Here is a 23,474-nt window from a genome sequence, read left to right as displayed (position 1 = left end):
TCACAGCAAAACTAAAGATTTCATCAAACTAGGCTAAGTTTTCTCAATCTTCTATTCCCTTCACAGATAGGACTGAAAGCTGGAATTGTTGTTCTGCTGCTGTAGCAGTTCTAGTTCAAGCTTTGTTAGGCTGTGCATTCGAAGATGCTCTTCTGCTTACTTTGGTTGTGATTATTTGACTTAGTCTTGTCTTTCTGATCTGTGGCATCAAAAAGCCATTTTCAGCCAGAGACCTGCTGATTACTGGTCATGGTTATGCAGGGAAACCCCAGCAGTTTTTGAAATTGTAAGGCAGGCTGATCTGGCACCGCAGCCAAAGCCAGTCCCTGTCATCGCTATTCAGAGGCTCAGTTTGAACTAAATGGCTAAATGTGCTGACTTGCTATCGGCTGATACATAGTTATATTGTTTGATAATGCAATAATGCAAATTGTGAAATTACCTTTCACATTAATGCAACTCTGCTATTGGCTTACAGTTATTTCATTGTGATTTTTTTATTGTGAGTGGTGGTATGTGTCACCTCAAAAGAAATTAGAACTGTATATACTGTATATACTGTACAATAAGATTGTACAGTATTCAGTATAAGAATTTTTTACCCTTAAAAAGGCTGGAAAACTTTTTTTGAACTTCGTTTATAAACTGTATCTGATAATGCACCTTCACAAATGCATGAACATAGTTTAAAAATGAACTGATGTACTGAAAATGTATTCATATTACCTTTCATCACTCCCATGTCCAGGGTCTTTCCCAGCTGCTCCAGGAGATCTGCTCTGGCAGCGTTCTTCTTGTGCTTTTTGCCATCATAATGTTGCTGAGCCATGCCAGGGTTATTGAACCAGGCGTTGCATAGCTGGCAGTAGCGGTCTGAGTCACGGCGCTGTCGTGGGGAGGTCATAGGAGATGCTTCTGGGGAGGTCTTAACAGGACTGGGGGATGCCTCTGAAGGTAAAACAACAATGATACAGATGTCTCTTGGTGATCTAGTGATAGTTTTGTAAACAAAACAAATCTGCTAAGACACTACTACTTTTTAAATAATCTCCTTTACAGCATTTTACGTAATCTGGGAACCCCTTGCCTTATACAAAGCAGAAAATTTACATATTTGACATGACCACAGTACGCGACTTGACAGAGATAGAGCCCAGCAAATTCATTGTTGGGTCAATTTTCTCAGCCAATATTAACAACTCGCTGATCTATCGGTAACGACGTTAAGAATGATTTATAGAGAAGAGAGAAACAACGCTCAGCCATGAGTGTTGATGCTGCATAGCTTGTCCACCACAGGGCACTTTGCAAACAAATGTTTGAGTGCCACAAACAAAGTAACCAGATGACGTGAATAGAGTCAGACAAGACGTAAACAAGTAAAAAAGTAACTACACTTGACTTAAGTGTTAGGGAAATGTGATTATGCTTTTTTTTTAAGGCTAATAAATTGGCATTTCAGGGTTGGTATCAGTTTGAAAAATAATATATTGATCAGTCTCCACAGTATCCGCCTCCAGTAAAGCATAATCACACTCTGATTTAATATTATTTCTAGGATGCTTTATGATAGAGTGTCCAGGACATTTGTCTAGCAGCCCACCAGTTTTACCTACAGTCTTTACTTTCCATATTTGGCTCTTCATGCAGATAAGCTGCATAAAATTACTATAAATACTTTCTTACACTAAGTCTGTGAAGGTTCTCAGTCATCCAGGTCATCGGAGTCTAAGGCGCTTGGAAAGAAAAGCGTCTGGACTTCTTTAAGTTTCCTTGAAGACGTTTCACCTCCGATCCGAGAAGCTTCTTCAGTTCTAAGAGCCATTGGTGGAGAGTCCCAGATTTTAAGCCCTATGGGAGTGTCCGCAAGAGGGTCATGGACCCCCTATTGATCCTCTACCTCATCACACGGGCTAAAGTGTGAAAACAGGTGTGGGTTACAACTAGCCAAAGTTTCAGGTAACCCATTGTGAAACCTAGCCCCACCCTATCATGTGATTTACTGAGGTCATATGGCCCGGGATGTGAGTGGGCAGTAAGGCATCTGGGAGGGATCTCAAACTCTCCACCAATTACTCTTTTGAACCGAAGAAGCTTTTCGGATGAGAGGTGAAATGTCTTCAAGGAAACTTAAAGAAAACCAGACGCTTTCCTTTCCAAGCTCCTTAGACTTTCTTACACTAAGTTAACCTCAAATTTCAGAGAAAGAAGTATGACTGAAAAAAACTAACAATGTATGATACAGCTTTAATTTCATATTTTGAAGAAACAAATACAAAGCAAAAGCAATCACAGTGACTTGAGTAAAAGATTGAAACACCAGGTCAACTTTTTTGTGTGTGTAACAGCTTTAAACATTTGGAAAAAAATAAATAAAAATAAGTGTAAAACTCAAACAACAAAACAAAATAAATACATAACCACATATCAAATTGGTAAATGGTAAATGGCCTGTATTTATATAGCGCTTTACTAGTCCCTAAGGACCCCATAGCGCTTTACATATCCAGTCATCCACCCATTCACACACTGGTGATGGCAAGCTACATTGTAGCCACAGCCACCCTGGGGCACACTGACAGAGGCGAGGCTGCCGGACACTGGCGCCACCGGGCCCTCTGACCACCACCAGTAGGCAACGGGTGAAGTGTCTTGCCCAAGGACACAACGACCGAGACTGTCCAAAGCCAGGGCTCGAACCGGCAACCTTCCGAAATTATCTTCTAACTGAGACTCATAAACGTAAGAAGCAGATCTGAACTATCTAACCAAGCTGTCAGAAATATGAAATCATTCTTAGTGCTTACGAAATGAAAAAGCTTGTGATTGTTCAGGGGAAAAGCACACTCTGACTTGCATGAATTCACTCTCTTACTTCAGGAGAATCTAAAACACTATGGGGGATTTTATGGTTTATTAAAATGGGCCCATTATGTTAGGCTTAACTCTCAAACCATTGGTAGCTTGTGGGCTAACTACTAACCTGATTTGGCCTCACAGTCAAATTTTCATCTTTATTATTCATGCATTTTTGTCTCAGATGAAGAAGAGGCATGAAGAGGTACTACAGCTTAAACAGTACTCTAAGGTATTGCCATTCGACAATGGGTGCTAATTTGTACCCATGTGGTTTTGATTCAAGGACCACTTCTGATTCCTGGCAACATTTTTTAGTATAAAGTTAAAGAATGACTATTTTTTTGAAATATCATTATTTAATAAGTTGAAACAGGGAGGCATTTGTAAAATACTTGCTTGTTCTTACTGAACCCTTGAATCTTCTTTCTCTTATATCTGCCCCAGACAAGCGGACAGCAAAGCAAAGACTGAACCTAAAACCTTCTTCCTGAATTTTGCCCAAATGCTTTTTATCAAGTCTAAGAGTTAAATCAATATGCTAACTTGTTTGTTTACTAGACCCGAAACAGACTGTCTCCTCAAACTGCAATTATTTAAACCAAGAAACACCTTTTAACTTCTTGGGAATATATTTACCTTTTTAACACTGGGTACACTGTACCTGTATGGATACAAACAGACTTTTGACATTAGTTGTCATGGACTGACATAACTGATAGCAAAACAAAACAACAAAATTTAAGGACACAAATAATAAGAACAAGGTGTTCTCTGTGTTTCTAAACCATAACTTGATTTTAATATCTGACATGACTTTTAATGCTTTTGAAATCCAGCTAATTAACTTGGGTTCTCTATCATCATGACACTTCATGTCTTTTTGGCTTATGTCAAACAGTAAACATAATGTACAAGTCCTGAAAGGGTGCTGTGAACATAATGGTGATATAATAACCCAAAATGTCACGTTTTTGCTAAGACAAATGTGAGAAACTATAAATGCTCAGGAAAAACACTGCCCAGGAAAAAAAATACTTTAAAATGAGCTACATTAGGAACATTTTGCCAGCTTTTTTAAAGAAAAGATTTGTAGCTGGCAGACAGAGCACAATGTGACGGCTTTAATGAGCACTGATCAGCGGCAACGTAACTGTGGCCGTGCAAGTGAAGCCCTCTGAATAACAAGCTGTTATCTCCATTAGATGCCTAAAGAGGAAAACCTAAATTCTACTTGGCAAACGGAAGAGAAGCCAGCTCTTCTTGGGGCTGCCCACTTGTGCCTTCACGCATGGATGACGGCATTAACCCCCGAACGAGCAACGTGCTGCAACGAGCACTCCTCAACACGAAGAAGCCCTATCAGCTTAATCAGTTTTAACGCTCCACTGCACAGCTCACCCTAAGTCAACATTTAGTTTTGTCCCATTAGCTTCCATTACACCAGTCAACATTTCAAAATAGCAAAGTCCAGTGAAAAACATGGCGGGAGAGAGGATGTATGGAGCCTGAAGTGTCAGGACTCGCTGTCTGCTGAGCACAGCTGGCCCTCAGTGAGGCCGTTTGCATTACACTTTACATTCAGTGCTTGGCTCATTCGCCCCTCCACAGCAAAAGGATGTTATGTAGGATTTAAATGTTGGACTTTATGGTTATAGAGTGACCCCCACTATAATAGGCCAATGTAAACTGTCAGACTCAATTTAATCCCTGCAGCTGCTTTTGCAAGCAGGTCAGAGGTCAGCAGCATAACAGCAGCCCTGGAGCTGAGAGAAATGTAACGTCTTGCTCAAAGAGAGGGGATTGCATTTCTGCAACCCAAATATAAAGACTACTAGGAAATCTATAGGCAGACTAATGCAGCCTCGGATTAAAGCAGGAAAAAAAGCTCTAAATTTACGAAGAACTAAAAGCGTAATACTCAGATGCAACACTCCCCCAAAAGCACAGCTCCTGGTATCATAACATTCAGGCGATTTCCAGACACAGTGATGACAGAATGAAAGAAGTTAGAGCGAATGGGAACTCAAAAGAGGTTAAATGTTTACTGTTTGCTGAGATAAAGACGTGGGAGAACAGAAAGAAGGTTAATTATTCTCACAGTACACTTCTGCACTCCAGACTGTTCAAAGAAAGGCAGCATCTCAAATATTGTTTTAAATTTAATACAGCAGTTTTGGTAAACATGTTAATTATCACTACAATGCTGTCAACATCTCTCAAGTTGTTTTATCATTTAAATGGAGAACAAAATAAAAAGTCCATGAGAAGCAGTGCACACATATTTAATTGAACACCTGTATGTAGCTAATGACTCTGCAGAAAGCCTCAGGATCTGCTGACCCCACTCTATCACGACTTACCACTAACAGTTGAACATGGAAAATTTAGTAGTAAGGAAATTCAAAACTGGACTTTTGCACAGGTAGCATCTTATTATAATACCACTCCTGAGAGCGAGCCGTTCTTTCAAAAATGTTTGTAGAAGCAGTCTGCATTTTATACACCTGTGGCCATGGAGATGATTGGCACATCTGAATTAACATCTGATTTGGATGCAGGAGTGAATTTACAGTGCTTCAATCTGCCCACAGTTGCTGCTCATCTGCAAGCTGCTTTTCAACCCACCTCCTCCTTTCACACCTCCCAGCACTGGGCCGCACCACCAGATACAAATTATCGCAGATAGAAATGTCAGCCTTGTTTTGACTATAGTGGTCTTGACAGATTTCTGGTAAGTGGCTCTTAGATTTCTGTTGCACGTCAAACAGTGTTGATTATTCGATTAAATTTATCGCATGTGAAAAATTCCCAAAAGAGGAGAGACTCTGGAAAAATAATTTGCTGCAAATAGTCAGGAATTAGAGGGGCATGATTATATGGCCTAAGCAAAGAGTATTTATCATCATCAGTGCAGCCTCTCCATATAGTATCTTCCTCCAGCAAAGCATAATCACACTCTGATTTAATATTCTTTCTAGTAGGCTTTATGACAGAGTGTCCAGGCCATTTGTCTAGCAGCCCACCAGTTTTACCTAAAGTCTTTACTTTCCATATGTGGCTCCTGACTCATAACACACTGTGTTATTACAGGATGGGTCTTTGGCATCAAATAACCCAGCAGGCACATAAAGGACTGAAAGCCTTTCCTCCCATTTAGAGCATCATTAAATCCACACTGTCAAACACCCCTCTGTGCTTTGATTGAGGGTTCAGTTCACTTCAGAAGGCAGGGGTCGTCACCATCACTAAGAGACAGATGGCTTCAGCTTGATGTGGCACCTGCTGTGTAAAGGACACTTTAAACTCAATGAAAAGGGCCCTGCTTCTCAATGTTACAGGTTTAAGTATCATCTGGATAAATATGGAAAGTTTTTTTCCCGCAGAGATAAAATCGAGAGCTGAAACATTGCGCTAAGCACAGAGAGCGCAGTAAAAACTACTATCTGGGAAAGTAGCCTATTTTTTGTAGAGACTTAATGATTTTGACAATGATGTCTGAAAAGAACATTTTTTTAAGAGACAACCGAGTGAATCATCTGAGCCTGACAGTCTTGCTGTATCAAGTCAAACAGACAGTACACATGCCACATTTCATACTAGCAGCCTTGTAGCTGTTTAGTCCAACGACACACACACACACACACACACACACACACACACACACACACACACACACACACACACACACACGAAAACACACATACACACAGCAGCTGTTTATTGGCCTGATAGACCCTCTGCTGTCTGCAGATCCACAAGAGGGGATGCTACACAGTGGTAAACATGACTCTGACCCAACATTTTTGAGACTTGTTGGCATTAAATTCAAAATGATATAGTTTTCTTAAAATGGTATGTTCTCTCAATTTACGCATTCGATATGTTTTTTATGCTCCATTGTAAATGAAATGTGGGTTTGTGAGATTTGCAAGTCCCTGTGCTTTTTCTGTCCTAACTTTTTCAGATTTTGTAGTTTGTAGTTTGTAGGTTCAGATTGTTAAAAAGAGCATGCAGGTTTACAGAAGCATTTTCAGTGTCAGCTGTTAACTTGTACAGTTTTTCTAATTGAAGTTTTATGCTAGAAAAACTGTACTTAAGAAGCTTGACAGTAAAGCAGGATGTGGCAGAGCTCTGCAGGGTCTAGTTTTGCAGGTTTACTCACCCTGCAAACACAGAATTTAGCTCTCAAATCCACTCTTCTCTGTGTCTGTGTTTCTCTCAATCCCAACCAATGACAGCAGATGGCCCCGCCCCTCCCTGAGCCTGTTCTGCAGGAGGTTTCTTCCTGTTAAAAGGGAGTTTTTCCTTCCCATGATCACAAAGTGCCTGCTCATAGGGAGTTGTTTGATTGTTCTTACAACCTGACAACATAAAGCACCTTGAGGTGACTGTTGTTGTGATTTGGTGCTATATAAATAAAACTGAATGGAGAATCGAACCGAACTGAATCAACCAGTTATTTAAAGACTCAAGACACGAGCCGTTGCCAAACTCAAATAGGCAGGTAAATAGGTTTTGGGAAACAGTTATTAAGGGGCTGTGTACAACAGCTAAGGACAGTTAAAAGAGCAGGTGGGCTATCAGTCATGTAAACCTATAACACTGATACCAAGATGTTAGATAAACCCAAAGTACAGTTGGATTCAATGCTTGACAGATGCTTTTAATGTCAAACTCCTGATAACAATAGAGGCAAACTGCTGATCTCACCAAATCAATAGAATCCATCCTCTGGGCACCACGAATATGCACTCACCAGCCACTTTATTATGTGCGAATGTGTAACTGTTCATCAGTGCAAATATCAAATCAGCCAATCACCCGGCACTTGACCATGTCTACATTTAGCCATGTAGACATGGTTAAGTTGATCTGCTGGAATTCAAACGGAGCATCAGAATGTTCAAGAAAAATAAGTGACTCTGAACGCAGCATGGTTGTTGTTGCCAGACTGGTCTGAGTATCTCAGAAAGTGCTGATCTGCTGGGATTTTCCTGTAAAACTATCTCTAAGGTTTACAGAGTATAGTCCGCGAAAATGTCCAGTGAGCGGCACTTCTCTGGATGGAAAATGCCTTGTTAATACCAACGGTAACAGGACAATGGCAAAAGTGCTTTGCGTTTATAGGACAGGAACAGTAACTCACATAACCACTTGTTATAACTAAGTTATGCAAAAGCATCTCTGAATCCACAAGCCATGCAACTTTAAAGTAGGTGGGCTACAGCAGCAGAAGACCATGGCAGTTTCAACTCCTTTCAGCTCAGAAAAAGGAAAATGAGACTATGCTCTCCTAAAAAATTGGATTACAGAAGACTGGAACATGCCTGGTGTGATGAGTCATGATTTCTGCTGCAACATTGTGATGGTAGGGTCAGATTCTGGTATAGAAGTGCAGCTGTTAGCACAAGCTTGCACAGAAATGCACAGAAAGACCTCAGCTCATCAGCTGGGATATACCTGTGTGAGGTTTGCATGTTTTCACGATTGCACAGGGTACGTGTGCAATCGTTCAGGTTCTCGCCTCATACTCTGATTTCCTCCTACAGTCCAGATTCTAGCCTGCTGTGGATGTGAGAGTGACTGTAGTGACCTCACACCATATACTCCAGCCCACTGCCACCCTCAATGAGATAAGCTTTTAAGAAAATGAATAGATAGAGTTGAGGTGTTGGATTAACCAGAGATCAAGGGAGAAAACTAGCCAAAAATCATATGAGCTCCTCTGGTGTTCATTTAGACAACAGTGAGAGTCGGTTCTCACTCCTAAGTTGTCACATGCGAAGGACCGATTGGACTTTAACCCCAGTTAAGCTCAAGCACCATTTTCAGTGTGCAGGGTAAATCCTGTGAAGTGGGTGTAAACAAAAAAAGCAAATCAAATGTAAAAAGTGATTCAAACAGTGAAAAAACAGCAGCTTAAAACCGAATGGAAAGCACAAAGCTCAAAATAAAACACCTGAGGAAAACAGACACCTCCATGCAGGCTTTTCTGTGGACACACTCATGAGTCATTTTTAGTCACATTATTCTAATTTAGTCACATTCAAGAGTCACACATTGTATCACCGTTCCTCTTCCCCACTGTTTTTCTTTCCCTCTTTCTTTCTCCCTTTTCTTTCCCCCAGTCATGTCTGTCCCGTGTGTAGCAAGTGAAAATAAAATAAAATAAACAATAAAAGCAAAGGTGAATCAAATAGACCAATACGGCCTTGCCGTCCGGTCTATTTGACCAATACGGTCTGATGGTCCATTTGGTAAAGTAAATCCATTGGACATCTTTCTTTGCCTTTGGACAATAATTCTGATGGCAAAAGAACCAAACGGGACAGGCGGGAAAAAAAAGAGTCACACATTGTGCTCAGCCTGCATTATGAACAGCAGTTTGCTGTAAGCAGCCATTTTTGGACACTAATATAAATACAATTCATACATTATACATCGTAATTTGTTCGGGATTTTTTCAAACATGTAGGAAGAGCTGGGAGGTTTTGGTTTTTGAGGTTTTGACACCACAGTTAAGGCTTTTGCTGTTTGATGCTGGCTGTGTCAGCTCCCAGTTTAAAACTAATTTGGATTTATTTATGCAGCTCTTCTGCTGCTGTTTGTGTGAACACTTCTTTCATTACTGACCAGCTTAGTAAGAGAATACCAAGAATCCATTAAAAATAAAATGTACAGCACAGCAAGGCAATCCTTTCATCTGCTCAAAGTCGAACAGAAACACACTTCCGTGTTCTCACTAATGCAACAATTTATTTTCAGCTGAAGCAGAGTGTCTCATTTTGCCCCCCATGGCATTTCTTATAAGCAGACAGAGAAGCAGGGCAGTGTAGAAATCTTCTAACTCTTAAAACAGAGTCATAAATCTAAAGAGATTCCACTTCTGTGAGAAGACGGGACCAAAGTGCTCCAAATCCATTCACTGACCCTCTCCTACAATGAGGATCCCTGCTGTGCTTTCCCTCACCCCTCCACCCTCTCGGAATATAAACCCTGCTGACATGTACCACTTATAAAATGTTTTCTCAGATTTTCCTTTTGTCTTCAAAGAGAAATCTCTGAATGGAAAGCAAACAACACATCTTCATACTTGAAGTTAATTATCACCCTCTGTGCACTGCGGACAATTTGTACTTTAAAATGCTTTAACGTGGAAGGGGGGCGGGGCACAAGTGTACTAAGCCGGCTGCATTTGAGACAATTCTGAGTAATAAACACAGAAGACTTGAGGGCAAAGCTGCAGTTTGTGCAATTCAAAGCTTGGTCCATGTGTTTGGAAAGGAGGCTTGGTTCCCATTGCACTTGGAATACAGGCTGAACCAAAGACATCCTTTAACTAAGGGGTGTCAAAAATAAGACCTGGGGGCCTGAATCAGCCCACTGTCCCACTGAAAGGCTTTGAATATGAAATGTAGACGAGTGCATACATTTTGAGCTTTTAACTGTACTTTTATATGTTTTACAGATTTTCCACTTTGAAATACCTCCCATATGGTCAGTCATATAACACCAAAGTATTTAACAGATAAAACATTAAAATTAAATGGCAGAAAAATTACTTTTTTTACTATCTACTACAGAATTGTGTTATGTTTGTTTCTGAAGTGTGTTCACAGTTTTAAAAAAGATCATTTTCTGTGAATTAACCACAATTTTTTATTTATGTAATTTAACATTTGCCATATACAAAAACTGAGACACTGTTGAAATTGCATTTTTTTTTTAAATTAAGACATTTAAGACATCTTAAGGATTAAAGACCAGTGTGGGCTGTATGTGGGCCACAATGTAAAATGAGTGACATCCCTGCTTTAAATGCAACAAACAATAAACTGCAGTAAACTTTACTGCAGCCTAAAGCTGATGCTTAAATTAGCTATGAAAAATGCAAAATATTCTCTGGGCAAGATTATTTTTATAACTAAAGTAAAAGAATACATGAATACAGCTGCTTAAGTTTTATCACATTGTCCTGCAGCTGCTGTGAAACATTTGAAGTCAGGCAAAGTAAAGCAGGAGGCCACAGAAGGTAACAGACGGGTCAAATGATCCGACTCGGTGTTGCATTGCTAGTTGGCTGTTTGAAGATACAGAAATCTTTCCTTTCTCCCACAGTCTTCACTTTAAAGAGGTACACTTTAAAATGTGTGCCGCATGAAATGAAACAGGCAATTATCATCAGTGCCACTTCTCTGACATTCTATGGACAGGAAACATAATTACAAGTGTAAATTGTTTAAAACATATAGCAGATTTTCTATTCAGCTTTTCTGTATATATTTATATACATTAAACCCACAACAATTCCTTACTCCATCTGTACACTAGACTGCAAACTTGCATGTGAGGATGATTGCTTGGGCCTATAAATATCTTCGTCATATCTGTCATTTGATCTGTAATAAGATGCCAGAGATATCTGACCTGATTAAAGCAAGGCTTGGGGTTATATGAGATTATATTCACATAGTTTAAAATCAGGATATTCTAGGAGTTTATCATCCTTGACTCTATAAGTCGTGACAGCAGTTTATATCTGGCAGGCATTACATCTGATATTGCACAGATATCAGCTATAGATAACACACAGATAACAGCGAATAAGCAGAATAGGGTAGAGCAAAGACATAGGGAAAAAAAATATGTGTGTGTTTGTTTGTGTCAGCATATAGAGCAAATTTAAACAACCACTGTAAGCCCTTTACATTTATTTACAGGTAACTTTTGTTTCATGGTGACTTCACATTACTGACATCACCGCTCTGTCTCTCGATGTCAGCACTATAAACCCAGTGCACTGCTGAGTCCACCTCTGGTTTAGTTAGTTCAGCAGAATGAGAAAGGCTTCAGGATGGAAAATTAAGTTTTTGAGTAACCCTTGCAGGATGTTTTCTTTTTTTTATTGCCTTTGTTAAAGTTGCTGATGTTGTTCTATTTATTAAAGTTAATACATCTTGTAGGGCAGTCCAAACAGAATGACTAGGTCACATTTAAGAAGTATGCCTAGCAGATGGCGAGGTAACTAACCAGATTTACCAATGGGTTGCACCAGCACAAACTGGTTTAAAAACAATTACTGTCAGAAACACTGCAGTTAGGAAATTGTGTGCAAGAGGTGGGAAGATTCTTTTGGAAGGTTTTTTTTTATAGGGTGAGGAATACACACAAAATGATTTACTACCATTTGTGACACGCAATTTACTGCTAACTAAACTGACAAAAAAACACATTTTATTTTTTTGTGCAAGCAAAGTGAGACATTTCTCCATCTGTGCCAATTTAACTACTCCTACACTTGCTCAGTGAACTCAGAGCCTAGACCTAGAACCCAGAAAAGAGTCGCACGATACCAGCGGCAACTGAACTTCTTGTAACTCTTCAACTTTTAGTGCTGGGTTCTTTCCAACATACTGTGGTTCAGCAGCAGGAATTTCACAGCCTGTGCAATGGGTTCAACACAAAATTGCTGAAGTGCGGAGAGAAAGGAGGAATGGTGACGTTGACTTTGTACCCAATACCGAAAATAACCAAGCCCTGGATGGACGTCGATTGATCAATGCATTTACGTGAACAAACTCTAAAAACACACTTTTCTTTAACTAAGTTTTTATTACAGTCAAATTTAACCGTTAGAATTCCAGGACCATGGACAGCACACAAGGGTTTTGCATTAGGCTTCATGCACTTTGACAGTAAGTGAGCTACAGACAATTACCAAAGCCTGTTTTGATTATAATGACTCTACCGTACACTGTATGCCCTATATTTATATGCTTTTCTGCACCTGTCCGGTTAGTTTACTGGGAGCTGAATATCATCGCTTAGTTTGCGACCTTGCTCAAAATTGCTATGCTCTTGGTAGACTGGGTATGTTATATTCAAATGAACTGACAGCACATGTGTTTAGAAAACAGCATTATTTCTGTAAATCACCCGCAAAACTAATCACACCTGTCAGCGCTGTCTGGGGATTTGCGCTCACACAATACTTTACCACAGTGACTTTCTAACATGCTCACAATAACACTACTGGCATTTATCAAGAGTTTTAATAAATTGCCATCTTGTCCCCAACTCCCACCCCTAAAAACCTAACAACACAGAAAAATAATCTGGGTTTTGGCACTAGATAAAAGGTCTGCGTATGACGAAAGTTATAATAGTTAATTCATAAACGTTGTTGCTGAAATGGTTGTTTCAAACTCCATGCAAGAAAAAGATGTATGTATGAAAATACAATTTAGATAATCAAATGTAATGAAAATCTTTTGTTCTAGTGCTGATTACAGTCATTCAGGACTTAATAATTATGACCACATAATACGGCTCTCTTCACGTGTTCCATTCTAATTGCTCCACTTTCATTTTGCTCTCAAAGCAGAGCTGCTGCAACACAATGAAAGTGAAATCCATCAAATGCAAATGTGTGAATGTCTAAAATGCTGCAAATGCTTAAAGTGTCCCATTAGATAGTTTGAGAAACAGCAGGAAACCACAAGGCAATATAAAAATACAGGAGCTTTAAATGTTGCTGTTATGATTCATGCAGGCTTGCTGTTGATTATATGTTAACAGACAAAGACATTTAAAGTCTTAAGATGATGTCCCCAGTTAAACGTAATGGAAGGAGAACAGCTATTTTACAATATGAACAATTTAGCTCCAGATTTCTCTAAATCACTTCTCGGTAAATCAGTGCAGGAGCAAAACAGCCCCACATTAAGCTGCAGATGTTAAAGGAAACGCAGCTCATGCAAGCTATTGTGCTTACGACACAGACGATGGGAAACAAGCCAGAATTTGGAAATAGCAACTGAAGAAATACAAAAATAAACGTGGCTGTGATTATATAAAAGTACTAATGACAGATCAACGCTCGTTTAGCCTGCCTCCGCTCTAAAATAGAAAGCATATTGCAATACATTGCAACACCAGCAGTTCATTCAACAGAAAATGTGTGCAGCTGAGCATGAGCTATGTGGGTCAGTGGAAATATTCAAATTTAACACAACGGTGCCCAAGTAAAAGGGCAAGCAAGGGTTACTGGTTAGCTTATAGAAGCTTTGTGTAATTTTGTGCCTGCAGGTAAAGCATTAAAGATTAATTTCAACTGTCAGATGAAATTCTCGCATCTTCAAAAAGTTTGAAATTGAGAACAATCGCTTACGCAGGACTTTTCCGTGTGTGTGTGTCTGTGACTAGAGATTGATGACAGTGCATTTCTCGAATGTTCATCGTGGGTTTTGAATAGGCATTTTGGGCACAAGAAGATGATGTGCAGCATCTGTTCAAAGGCAAAAATAACATCAAGTAAAGTTTATGATGCTCTCCCATGATGCTATAAATTCTCATTAGTGTTATTGGAGCCTTTTTTTCACAGCATGTCCTGTGTGGACACCAAAGTCAGTGCTTGGAGAGCTAGAAGTTTTTGCAGCTGTATGCTGGCTGACAGCCAGCAGAACAACAACGCATCCCGAGAGGCAACTGGATCAACAGAGTCGGCTGATGTGACTTATGCAGAAATCAATAGCTGGGGCCTCTCGGCACCCTGGATTTATCTTTATGACATTATGTATTTGTGACAGATCTGAGAGGATTTAAATTACACTTCCACGGGATAAAATAACCTAAGCTAACATTTCTTTTATTTCAGCAGGATTGGAGTTTTTTGGGTAATGAAAACTCAACATTTTACTAATAGTTTCTTTTTCTTCTGATGGTTTGAACCCCTCTGTAATGAAACAGACACAAATAAAAAACAAATTCACTGTGCTTCAGGGTAATATATTAGTCTAATGTTAATGGAGCGGTTTCAATTTCATTTCTGTCATTTTCACACTAAAAGAGATGCAAGAGAAGCACTGAATAAGTGATTTTTTTCAGTGATACAAATGATTCCCCAAAGATGGATGTCAGCAACTTCAGTCAACAAAACTTAATGTGTCTGTCAGGTGGAGAAGAGGTTCCATGGTGTCCTGGTACTTTGTTGGATGTCAGTGCGATTGATAGCTGTGCCTCCCCCTCTTTTGGCTGAGACGGTTCTGCCTCTGTTCTGAACCATTGGCCACAGATGGCCTCGTTAATGGCTATGTCTGTCACTGACATGTGGCAGAAAGAAAAGCAAAGGGTGCTGTCTGAACACTACATCAGAATTTCTCAGCAGTCACAATATCTCTAAAGTACAACTACAACCAAAGAGTCATGAAGTCCTCTGAAACTAAAGTCAAGGTATCTCTTTATTTCTTTGGATGTTTGGGCTATTAAAGTCTAAACAGATATAATTATGCCATTTTGAACTGTCTGGGGTTTTTTTTTTGCATGGTGGTTAGAAGTATTGCCTCAACAGCAAGAAGGTTCAAATCCACCATCTGGTCTGACTCTGGTCTGCATGCTGGGATAGGCTCCACCCTCCCAATGACCCTGAACTGAATAAGAGTATGGATGGATGTTTCCAAATGTTTCCTGTTAAACCTGAATCATTCAAATTAAACCATCAAACTAAAATCATGTCTATCCCCAGTTTTTTACATCATTAATCAGCTGTCTGCAGTCAGTGTGTAATGTATATTAACAGCATAGTAGATGCTAGACATAGACATACATCTTCATCTCCACTGCATTACAACTTCTAATTTTGTTTTATTATACTGTTTAGTTAATGTTAGATGTAGGCTATTTAAGGTTAGAAAACATCACAGTCTGAGATAAAATACACAATTTTTCAACAAAAAGCCCTTTGCTTTACATGAACTTCTTAATACAACTGGTAGATATTTCCTTAAATAAACACGGCTGTTCTCTGTTTATCACTCATCACAGTAAATGAGAGATTAGAAGATAGACTGAGCTACCTGCTGGCGAGATATAAAGGAGTGAAAACAGCCAATAATGACCAACAAGATTAGATCCAAATCAGGATTAAATTTAAACCTTTAGGATCTGAACATTTAGGCACCATGCTATCGTGTAATGTTATCTGAAAAGTCTGTGCAGAACTTTACTGAATGCTCTCTGCCCAGCCTCCAGAGTCATTCTGTGTTTGTCACTGGATCGTAGCTTTTAGTCCCATCTGTCTGCTCAACCTGTCCCCCACTAACCAGTCTTGCCAGTCTGCCCTTCAGTCACAGTGCCCTCTGGAACAGTTCAGCTAGTCTGCTCTGCCTTTGGACTTGCCTGACTTGTCTTGATAGGCTTTGTGCCTGAGGTCTTCTTCCCAGTTTTCCAGCCAGTAGCCTGTCCTAACTGTCCCCAGTTGTCTGATTTTCTTGGATTTTTGTGTCCTCATGCATTTTTAATCTTCTTCTGTTTTTTTTCCCTGGAAACTTTCCCTGGGACTTTTTTTTGTTTTTATTTTCCTTTTTTTGTTCAGCAACACTGTTTTTCTTCATCTGTGAGGCTTTGCCCTGTAAGTTTTCATTCAGACTTTTTGTTCTTTATTCAATCTGAGCTCTTAGTGCATTTGGGTTCACACTATTCTGCTTTAATCAGTTTTACAATAGCAGGAGGGAAATAACGTCCTCTATAAATATACCAGACATTTCCAAACAAAACATTTATATTTTTGTAAATGGATTTTAACCAAAAGTTGAATTATTTATTTATTCCCATTCTTTTCATTTAAGTGTCTAAGAAGATGTCAGAAATAACATACTGCATACATGTTACATGTTACAACCCATCAAGCACCACACGTTAGGTAGATTTTCTATTTGGAAAGTTAAATCTATAAAGGCTGTAGACAGCAGAGTGGATGATGATGATGATGGTGAAGATCAAGACTTCTTGAGGCCTGATTTCATTAACATATTTAGAAATATGCTTCACATATTGGCTTCTTTATGGCTGAATTCAGCATTATATCATATTACCCCAATGAAATATATATAAACAAATGTATAAGACACAAAAAGCTGACTTAACAGTTTGCCTAATAAAGAAATGAGCTTAACAAGTGGATTTTTTCAGTACCCTTGGGCGGTGAGTCAAAAAGTTCATTTCAGATACTGTTTCTTGCATTTCAGCACCATGGAGATGTGAACAGCAGTAAGGACGAGAGACAAAACACACTTCAGTGGTATTTACTGTAAACAGACAATACAATTAGATTGACTATATATGAACATAGGGAAATGCCATGTATGGACTCTGTGATCACAATCTGCATCCCAGCATCCTGAGAGGTGAAGTTCATGCCATCTTTGCTGAATTATTGCAGAACAAAAGAAAAGCACATCCTAAACAGATCATATTTCCAGAAATCTGATGTTAATGTAACTTGTTATTTTTAAGTTATGCTTAAAAAGGCTTAGAACGCTGAGAAAAGTGTAATACAAATGACTTATGTGAGACAGAATGAAAAGTTATTCTTTAGCAGTATAACTGTGAACTTGACAGGAAAACTGCACTGAGAATTTACAAAAACTCTGTTTGACATCAAGCTTTTTTTCAGTGACTGCCTCAGATCCTTAATATTTGAACCAGCTAAGCATGAGCAGCAAGAGATCAATTTAGATCCCGAGAATAAAAAAGCACAGAGACCACATGTGGAAACTGGGCTGTCAATGCACCAGAGGGAAGTGCCACTATGCAGCAGCATTTGGTGATCACTACCACAGTTTCGAGAGCTTTAATATTTCGACCTCACTTAAATCATAATCTGCTATTTTTTCAGTTCACAAACACAATACAAAGAAAACGCAACTTGCCGTTGGCCTGAAGTAAAACAGAGGACCTTTCCATTACTTTCAAGTGTAAATGCTGTTCTAGAACTGCTGCGGTGAAAGAAATTATTCTATTCAGGTTTTTCAGCCAGAAGGTTAAGTCAAACATGAACTCAAAGACAAGAGGTTTCTGTGCCAATCTACGGATTCAATCCTCCCACTTTGGAAGGGGGAAAAGGCTGCAGTGCCTGAGGCAGCACTAATGCTGTATAAACTCAGGATGGTCCAACAATGTGAGGCTTCAGATAATACCACTATAAAAATGCACTGCCTTATCAGCCAGCTGAACGCATCCAACAAATTAAAAGAAATGTAGCAGTGAGAGCACAAAGTAAAACACAAAGCTCTGCAGTGCATATCAATGACCTGGTCAACTGGAGCACCAACAAACCACAGGAAACAAACAAAGCTCAGTTACCCACATCCACACTGCTCACTGTGGACTCAGGTGTTGGGCTTTAAAATGATCTAAAATTATGTTTGCTGTATTTCCTCTGTGACCTTTGCTCATTATTTTCGCAACTGCTAATATGTACGTGATTTCAAGGTAAGTAGCTCTCAGCAAATTACAACGGCAGCAGGCTTTGATCACCCTGAGGTAAAGAGCAGCTGGTGATTAACTCTAAATAACACGCACACAGACTCATGAAATAAGGAAACATGCAAACACACCAACTCGTGACCTGCTGTTGGCACGTAATTAGACCCTGAATTATACCAGGTAAAATACATATTATACTGATTATCAGATATAAGTCTGACATCTTTCCATCAGCTGATACAAGATCAGACCGTGATCCAATCCCATGGTGCATCCATTCATTCTCTTCCACTTATCCAATTCAGTGGGGGGGGGGGTTGGAGCCTATCTAAGCTGTCTTAGGGTGAGAGGCAGGGCGCACCCTGGACGGGTTGCCAGTCTGTCGCAGGGCAAACACATAGAGACAGACAACCATTCGCTTCACACATTCACACCTATGGGCAATTTAGAATCATCAATTTACCCAAACCTACTAACTGCCTAACTAACTAAATGTCTTTGGACTGTGGGACCTGGAGAGAACCCACGGAAAGAACATGCAAACTCCACACAGAAAGGCTGATCTGATGGTGGAATTGAAGGAAGGACCTTCTTGCTGTCAGGCAACAGTACTAACCACAGACCATCATGCGTACCTTTTGTACCCTTTTCAGGTGGTACTCAACTGTATCTTTGTTGCTCTTGCTGAGGGGCAGATCACCACAGGACAAATCCTGTGTAAAATGTCCACATAAAAAGTTCCATATTTTGTGATAATGTAATAATTTGAAACAAAGATTTAACAGATACATATTCAGAGCAATGACAGCAAGACTGGATAAGCAGTTAAAACATTGATGTATGGATGTTGAAAGCAATTTTATTAAAATATAACATAAATAAATTTTTGGAATCTAATGTGGCTCATATGTGTGTATGTATGTATGTATAGTATATGTAAGTAAATACTGCTCCTGATTTCCCCTTCTTGAGTTTTTTGGGAATGAGAATCAACACCTCCAAATGTGAGGCCATGGCCATCAGCCGGAAAAGGGTGGAGTGCCCACTCTGGGTCAGGAACGAGTTCCTGCCCCAAGTGGAGGAGTTTAAGTACCTTGGGGTCATGTTCACAAGTGATGGGAGAAGGGAGCGGGAGATCGACAGATGGATTAGTGCAGCGGGTGCAGTGATGCGGACGCCGTACCGGTCTGTTGTGGTGAAGAGAGAGCTGAGTGTAAAAGCGAAGCTCTCAATTTACCGGTCGATCTACGTCCCTACCCTCACCTATGGCCACAAGCTGTGGGTAGTGACCGAAAGAACGAGATTGCGAATACAAGCGGCGGAAATGGGCTTCCTCTGAAGGGTGGCTGGCCTCTCCCTTAGAGATAGGGTGAGAAGTTCGGCCATTTGGGAGGGGCTCAGAGTAGAGCCGCTGCTCCTCCACATTGAAAGGAGTCAGTTGAGGTGGTTCTGGCATCTGACAAGGATGCCTCGTAGGCACCTCCTCGGTGAGGTGTTCCGGGCATGTCCCACAGGGAGGAGGTCCCAGGGCAGACCCAGGACACGCTGGAGAGATTATATCTCTCGGCTGGCCTGGGAACGCCATGGTGTCCCCATGGACAAGCTGGAGGAGGTGGCTGGGGAGAGGAAGGTCTGGGCTTCTCTGCTTGGGCTGCTGCCCCCGCGACCCGGCCCCAGATAAGCGGAAGACAATAGATGGATGGATGGAGTTTTTTGCATATTAGTCATATTTAAATGCTTCAGATTATCAAACAAATTTTAAGATGAGACAAAGATAACCTGAGTAAATACAAAGTACAATGATGTTTTTAATTGATGAATTCATTCATTAAGGGAAAAAGATATTCAAACCTAATATCTCGTCATAACATCCTTAGCATTTGATGATCTAAAATATTTAACTGTGACAAATATGCAAAAAAGTAAGAAATCAGGAATCAAGTGTTCTAAACAAAGACCATTTTCTTTAATTCTGAGTTGCTTCCATGACATAACACAGTTTCATAAGTCTTATGATTTATTTGTTATGAAGTCTCTGTAGATAAAGTATTGTGTACTTCAAAACTCAGCACAAAGGTAGGCAGAAAAACAACATACAATTATATATATAATTATAATTATATAAATATAATTATAATTTGTTCCTCATCTCCCTGAGTATGCTACAGGTCTAGCCCAGGGGTAGGGAACTGCAGGCCTCGAGAGCGGGTGCCCTACAGGTTTTAGATCCCACCCTGGGTCAACACACCTGAATCAAATGATTATTTCATTACCAGGCCTCTGGAGAACTTCAAGACATGTTGAGGAGCTAATTTAGCCATTTAAATCAGCTGTGTTGGATCAAGGACACATCTAAAACCTTCAGGACACCGGCTCTCGAGGCCTGGATTTCCCTACCCCTGGTCTAGCCTATGGGCTCCCGCAGTATATACTGACCATACAGCACCCCTTTTTTATTTGTGACATTTTGGATCACTGATCTAAGAGTCTGTCCTATTGCATTGCTCCTAAGCTCAGATACAGTAGGTATGGAAATATAGGGAGAACAGAAAACCCGATCTGTCACATATTTAATTTCACATATACATCTACGAGACTGCCAACACATATCTTGATGGTAGCCTTAAGTACTATAACTTGTCTCTCATTCCTTAATTATTTTCTTCTCAATTATAAATCCCCTTTGAACACATGTAGCTCTTCCATCATTGATACCCATGATGAATTTTTAACAGGGGATATACCTTTGGTTGTGATGGCAGGCTGCTCTCCCAGTAGTAGTTTTAGCCTCTTTGCGTGGATTTTACCCTGGTAGTGTGACTGTGCCACAACCGCTGAGGTGAAGGACATGTTACACAGTGTGCAGCATTTATTCTTGTCCACATCGCCGTCGTCACTGCCCTAGAAAAGAAAAATGCATGATTGAGAACCACATTTATTTATTTTTGAGAGCTTTAAAAATAGGGTTCAAACATGTAATATGCATAACAAAGGAAGAACAGCATATCATTTTAGCACTTTAACATTGAATGGCTTTACTTTGGCTGACTCAACTTAGAAGATAATTCTAACATTTCCTGTCTGAAGGATAGGATCCTGGCAGAATGCAAATAGAGTCAACTCTATCCAATACAGGACCCAAAAAGCAGACAACTGAAGCCTGATAGATTAAGTGAAAAAAAAAAAAAAAAAAAAGCAAACCTAAAGAAGAAGCAGTAAACAAAAGGTCAAAAAAAGTACAAATAACAACCAAGTCTAAGAACCATAAAGACCAGATCAAGCAACTAGTAACAGAAGATTTCAGTTCGGTTGGGGGTCTGAGAAACTAAGAGATTGGGTGTAGGGCTGGGCCATATAATACCGTTCACAGTAATACCGGTACAATGTTAGGCAACGATAAGAAAATAAAATATCGCGATAGAAGATGGGTAAAACGCGCATGTGTAGTGCCTTTGTTTTCATACGCACATGGCCAAAAAAAGCATGGCGGCAACGGAGAATGAGAAGGGAGAAAGCGGATCGTTGAGTGAAGCGAATGAACCAGAATTAGTTTGTAAAAATTTTGCCACTTCAGTGATGTGGAACTGGTTTGGTGTTTGTCCATCAGATACAAAACAAAGCAGTTTTTTGTAGAACATGCAAGCGGGCTGTAGTTATTGCCATATTTGTGGGACTAAGGCGCTCGTAAATCTGGGAGTAATCTGGGTCCTAAACTCCGCCCACTTCAGGTCCCAATGTCAAACAAACCCTGCAGGATCACTGAGAGTTAAAATGTCTAAATTCTTTCATCTTTAATAAAACGATCAGCATTGCTGCTTTACCAGGTGTAACTATGAAGTTTAACATCCAGGCACCCATGAAAACAGAATTTATTACAGTTAACGGAGTTAGAAGCTAGCAGGAAGTTAGCGGAAGTTAGCTCGCTAGTTTCACTAGTTACCTGAGCATGATATAGCATGTTCTGACTGAGAGATTTCTGAAAAATTCAAACGTACAGCTCTGCTATCACTTCCAACATAAATGAAGACAGGAAACTAAACAGCAGTGATGTTTGTAAGGTTACTGAAGTTGGGCTAGCTGATTTATAATGATGTGCTACGTGATCGCTAGTGACACAGCTATGTTAGCATAACATAAATGGTGAATCTGGAGGAATCAACGCTAACATTTTTCCACTCGATAAAAGTTAACGTGAGGGTTCCTGATGGTTAGAGACAAATGCAATTGCATGGCAGGATGCTGTAAACGGACCAAACTTCAGTCAGGAGAACAACTGAGACAATCCATCCACAATACGAGGTTAGTCAATAATATACTGCAACAACACGGGAATAGAGCAGCTGTGATAGAATACAGCATTAATGAATCAATGGTACAGAAGTGGAAGAAGCAAGAAGTATGAGTTGAATAAAGTTTGATTTATCTGACTGCTTTGTTTAGCTTAATGTGCCTTATAATCCCGTGCACCTTATGGTCTGAAAAATACGTATTTGACTTTTTTATTTGGCACACTGCAGTTTAATGTTGCAAAGCACCTCTTTTTAACTTCAGTGGATATTATACATGGTTATGCTCAGGATATGTCAGCCCATTTCTACTGGAAATGCCTTTTGGTTAAACTTTCAGCAAGGAATTTGCATTTGCACAGTTAAATTTTTATATAGCTTTAATACACATAAACAGCTGCTTGTTTAAGTGAAAATACATGAATGGGTTTTTTTTTGCGCTAGTACAGTTGTGGAGTTGTATTTTGTCTCGCGTCAATTATATCGTCAGTTATATCGTTATCGCAAATTGTCAAATATATATCGTGATAAATATTTTTGGCCATATCGCCCTGCTCTAACTGGGTGAATTCAGAAATGGCTGCAAATGTCTTCAAACTTCATCAGTTTTCAGCCATTAACAGAAATGTTCAGACGCTTGGGACCTGATAGAACTGTCTTTTCTGTCAATGTATCAAACAGGCAGATTAAATGACCTGGACCTTTCAAAGTCAGTTCTGTTCAGTGTTAATTCAGACATTGGCAGGCTGAGCAAACAAAAAGCAAATTATTATTCGTAAGACAAAGGTTATACTACCATCTTACAACGAGAGAGTGAAAGCCTTTGTTGACTATGAGAGAAAATGCACATGCCTTTCAAATAAGGCCAAAGGATATAAAAAAGACAAAACAACAATAGGCAGATCAACCCGCCAGCCAGAGGAAATGATAGACAGGATCTAATAGATCTTGCATTACATCTCTGGATTCAAGGTCTGAACTCCACCCATCAACTTCCAGGAACAACAAGAAAAGCGTAGCCAACAGAGCACGTCAAGATAAGGCCAACTCAAGGCCGTCACACTC

The 23,474-nt window shown here is 39.8% G+C and overlaps 1 protein-coding gene across 2 annotated transcripts in view; it reads right to left on the bottom strand.

The window, feature by feature from the left end:
- zmat4a (zinc finger, matrin-type 4a) overlaps positions 1-23,474 on the bottom strand; it is a 158,888-nt gene that overhangs the window by 43,686 nt on the left and 91,728 nt on the right. For both annotated transcript variants that reach the window (XM_040050061.1, XM_040050060.1), the window contains 2 exons: positions 20,868-21,024; positions 727-948 (listed from right to left, as the gene is read on the bottom strand). In XM_040050061.1, coding sequence (XP_039905995.1) covers positions 727-948; positions 20,868-21,024 — 379 coding nt within the window. The remainder of the gene's footprint in view (positions 1-726; positions 949-20,867; positions 21,025-23,474) is intronic.

This window comes from Simochromis diagramma, unplaced genomic scaffold (assembly GCF_900408965.1).
Source record: "Simochromis diagramma unplaced genomic scaffold, fSimDia1.1 OVJJ01000159.1, whole genome shotgun sequence".
Lineage (NCBI taxonomy): Eukaryota > Metazoa > Chordata > Actinopteri > Cichliformes > Cichlidae > Simochromis > Simochromis diagramma.
The sequence above is the reverse complement of the archived record's forward strand: the minus strand, read 5'-3'. Positions and strand labels throughout refer to the sequence as shown.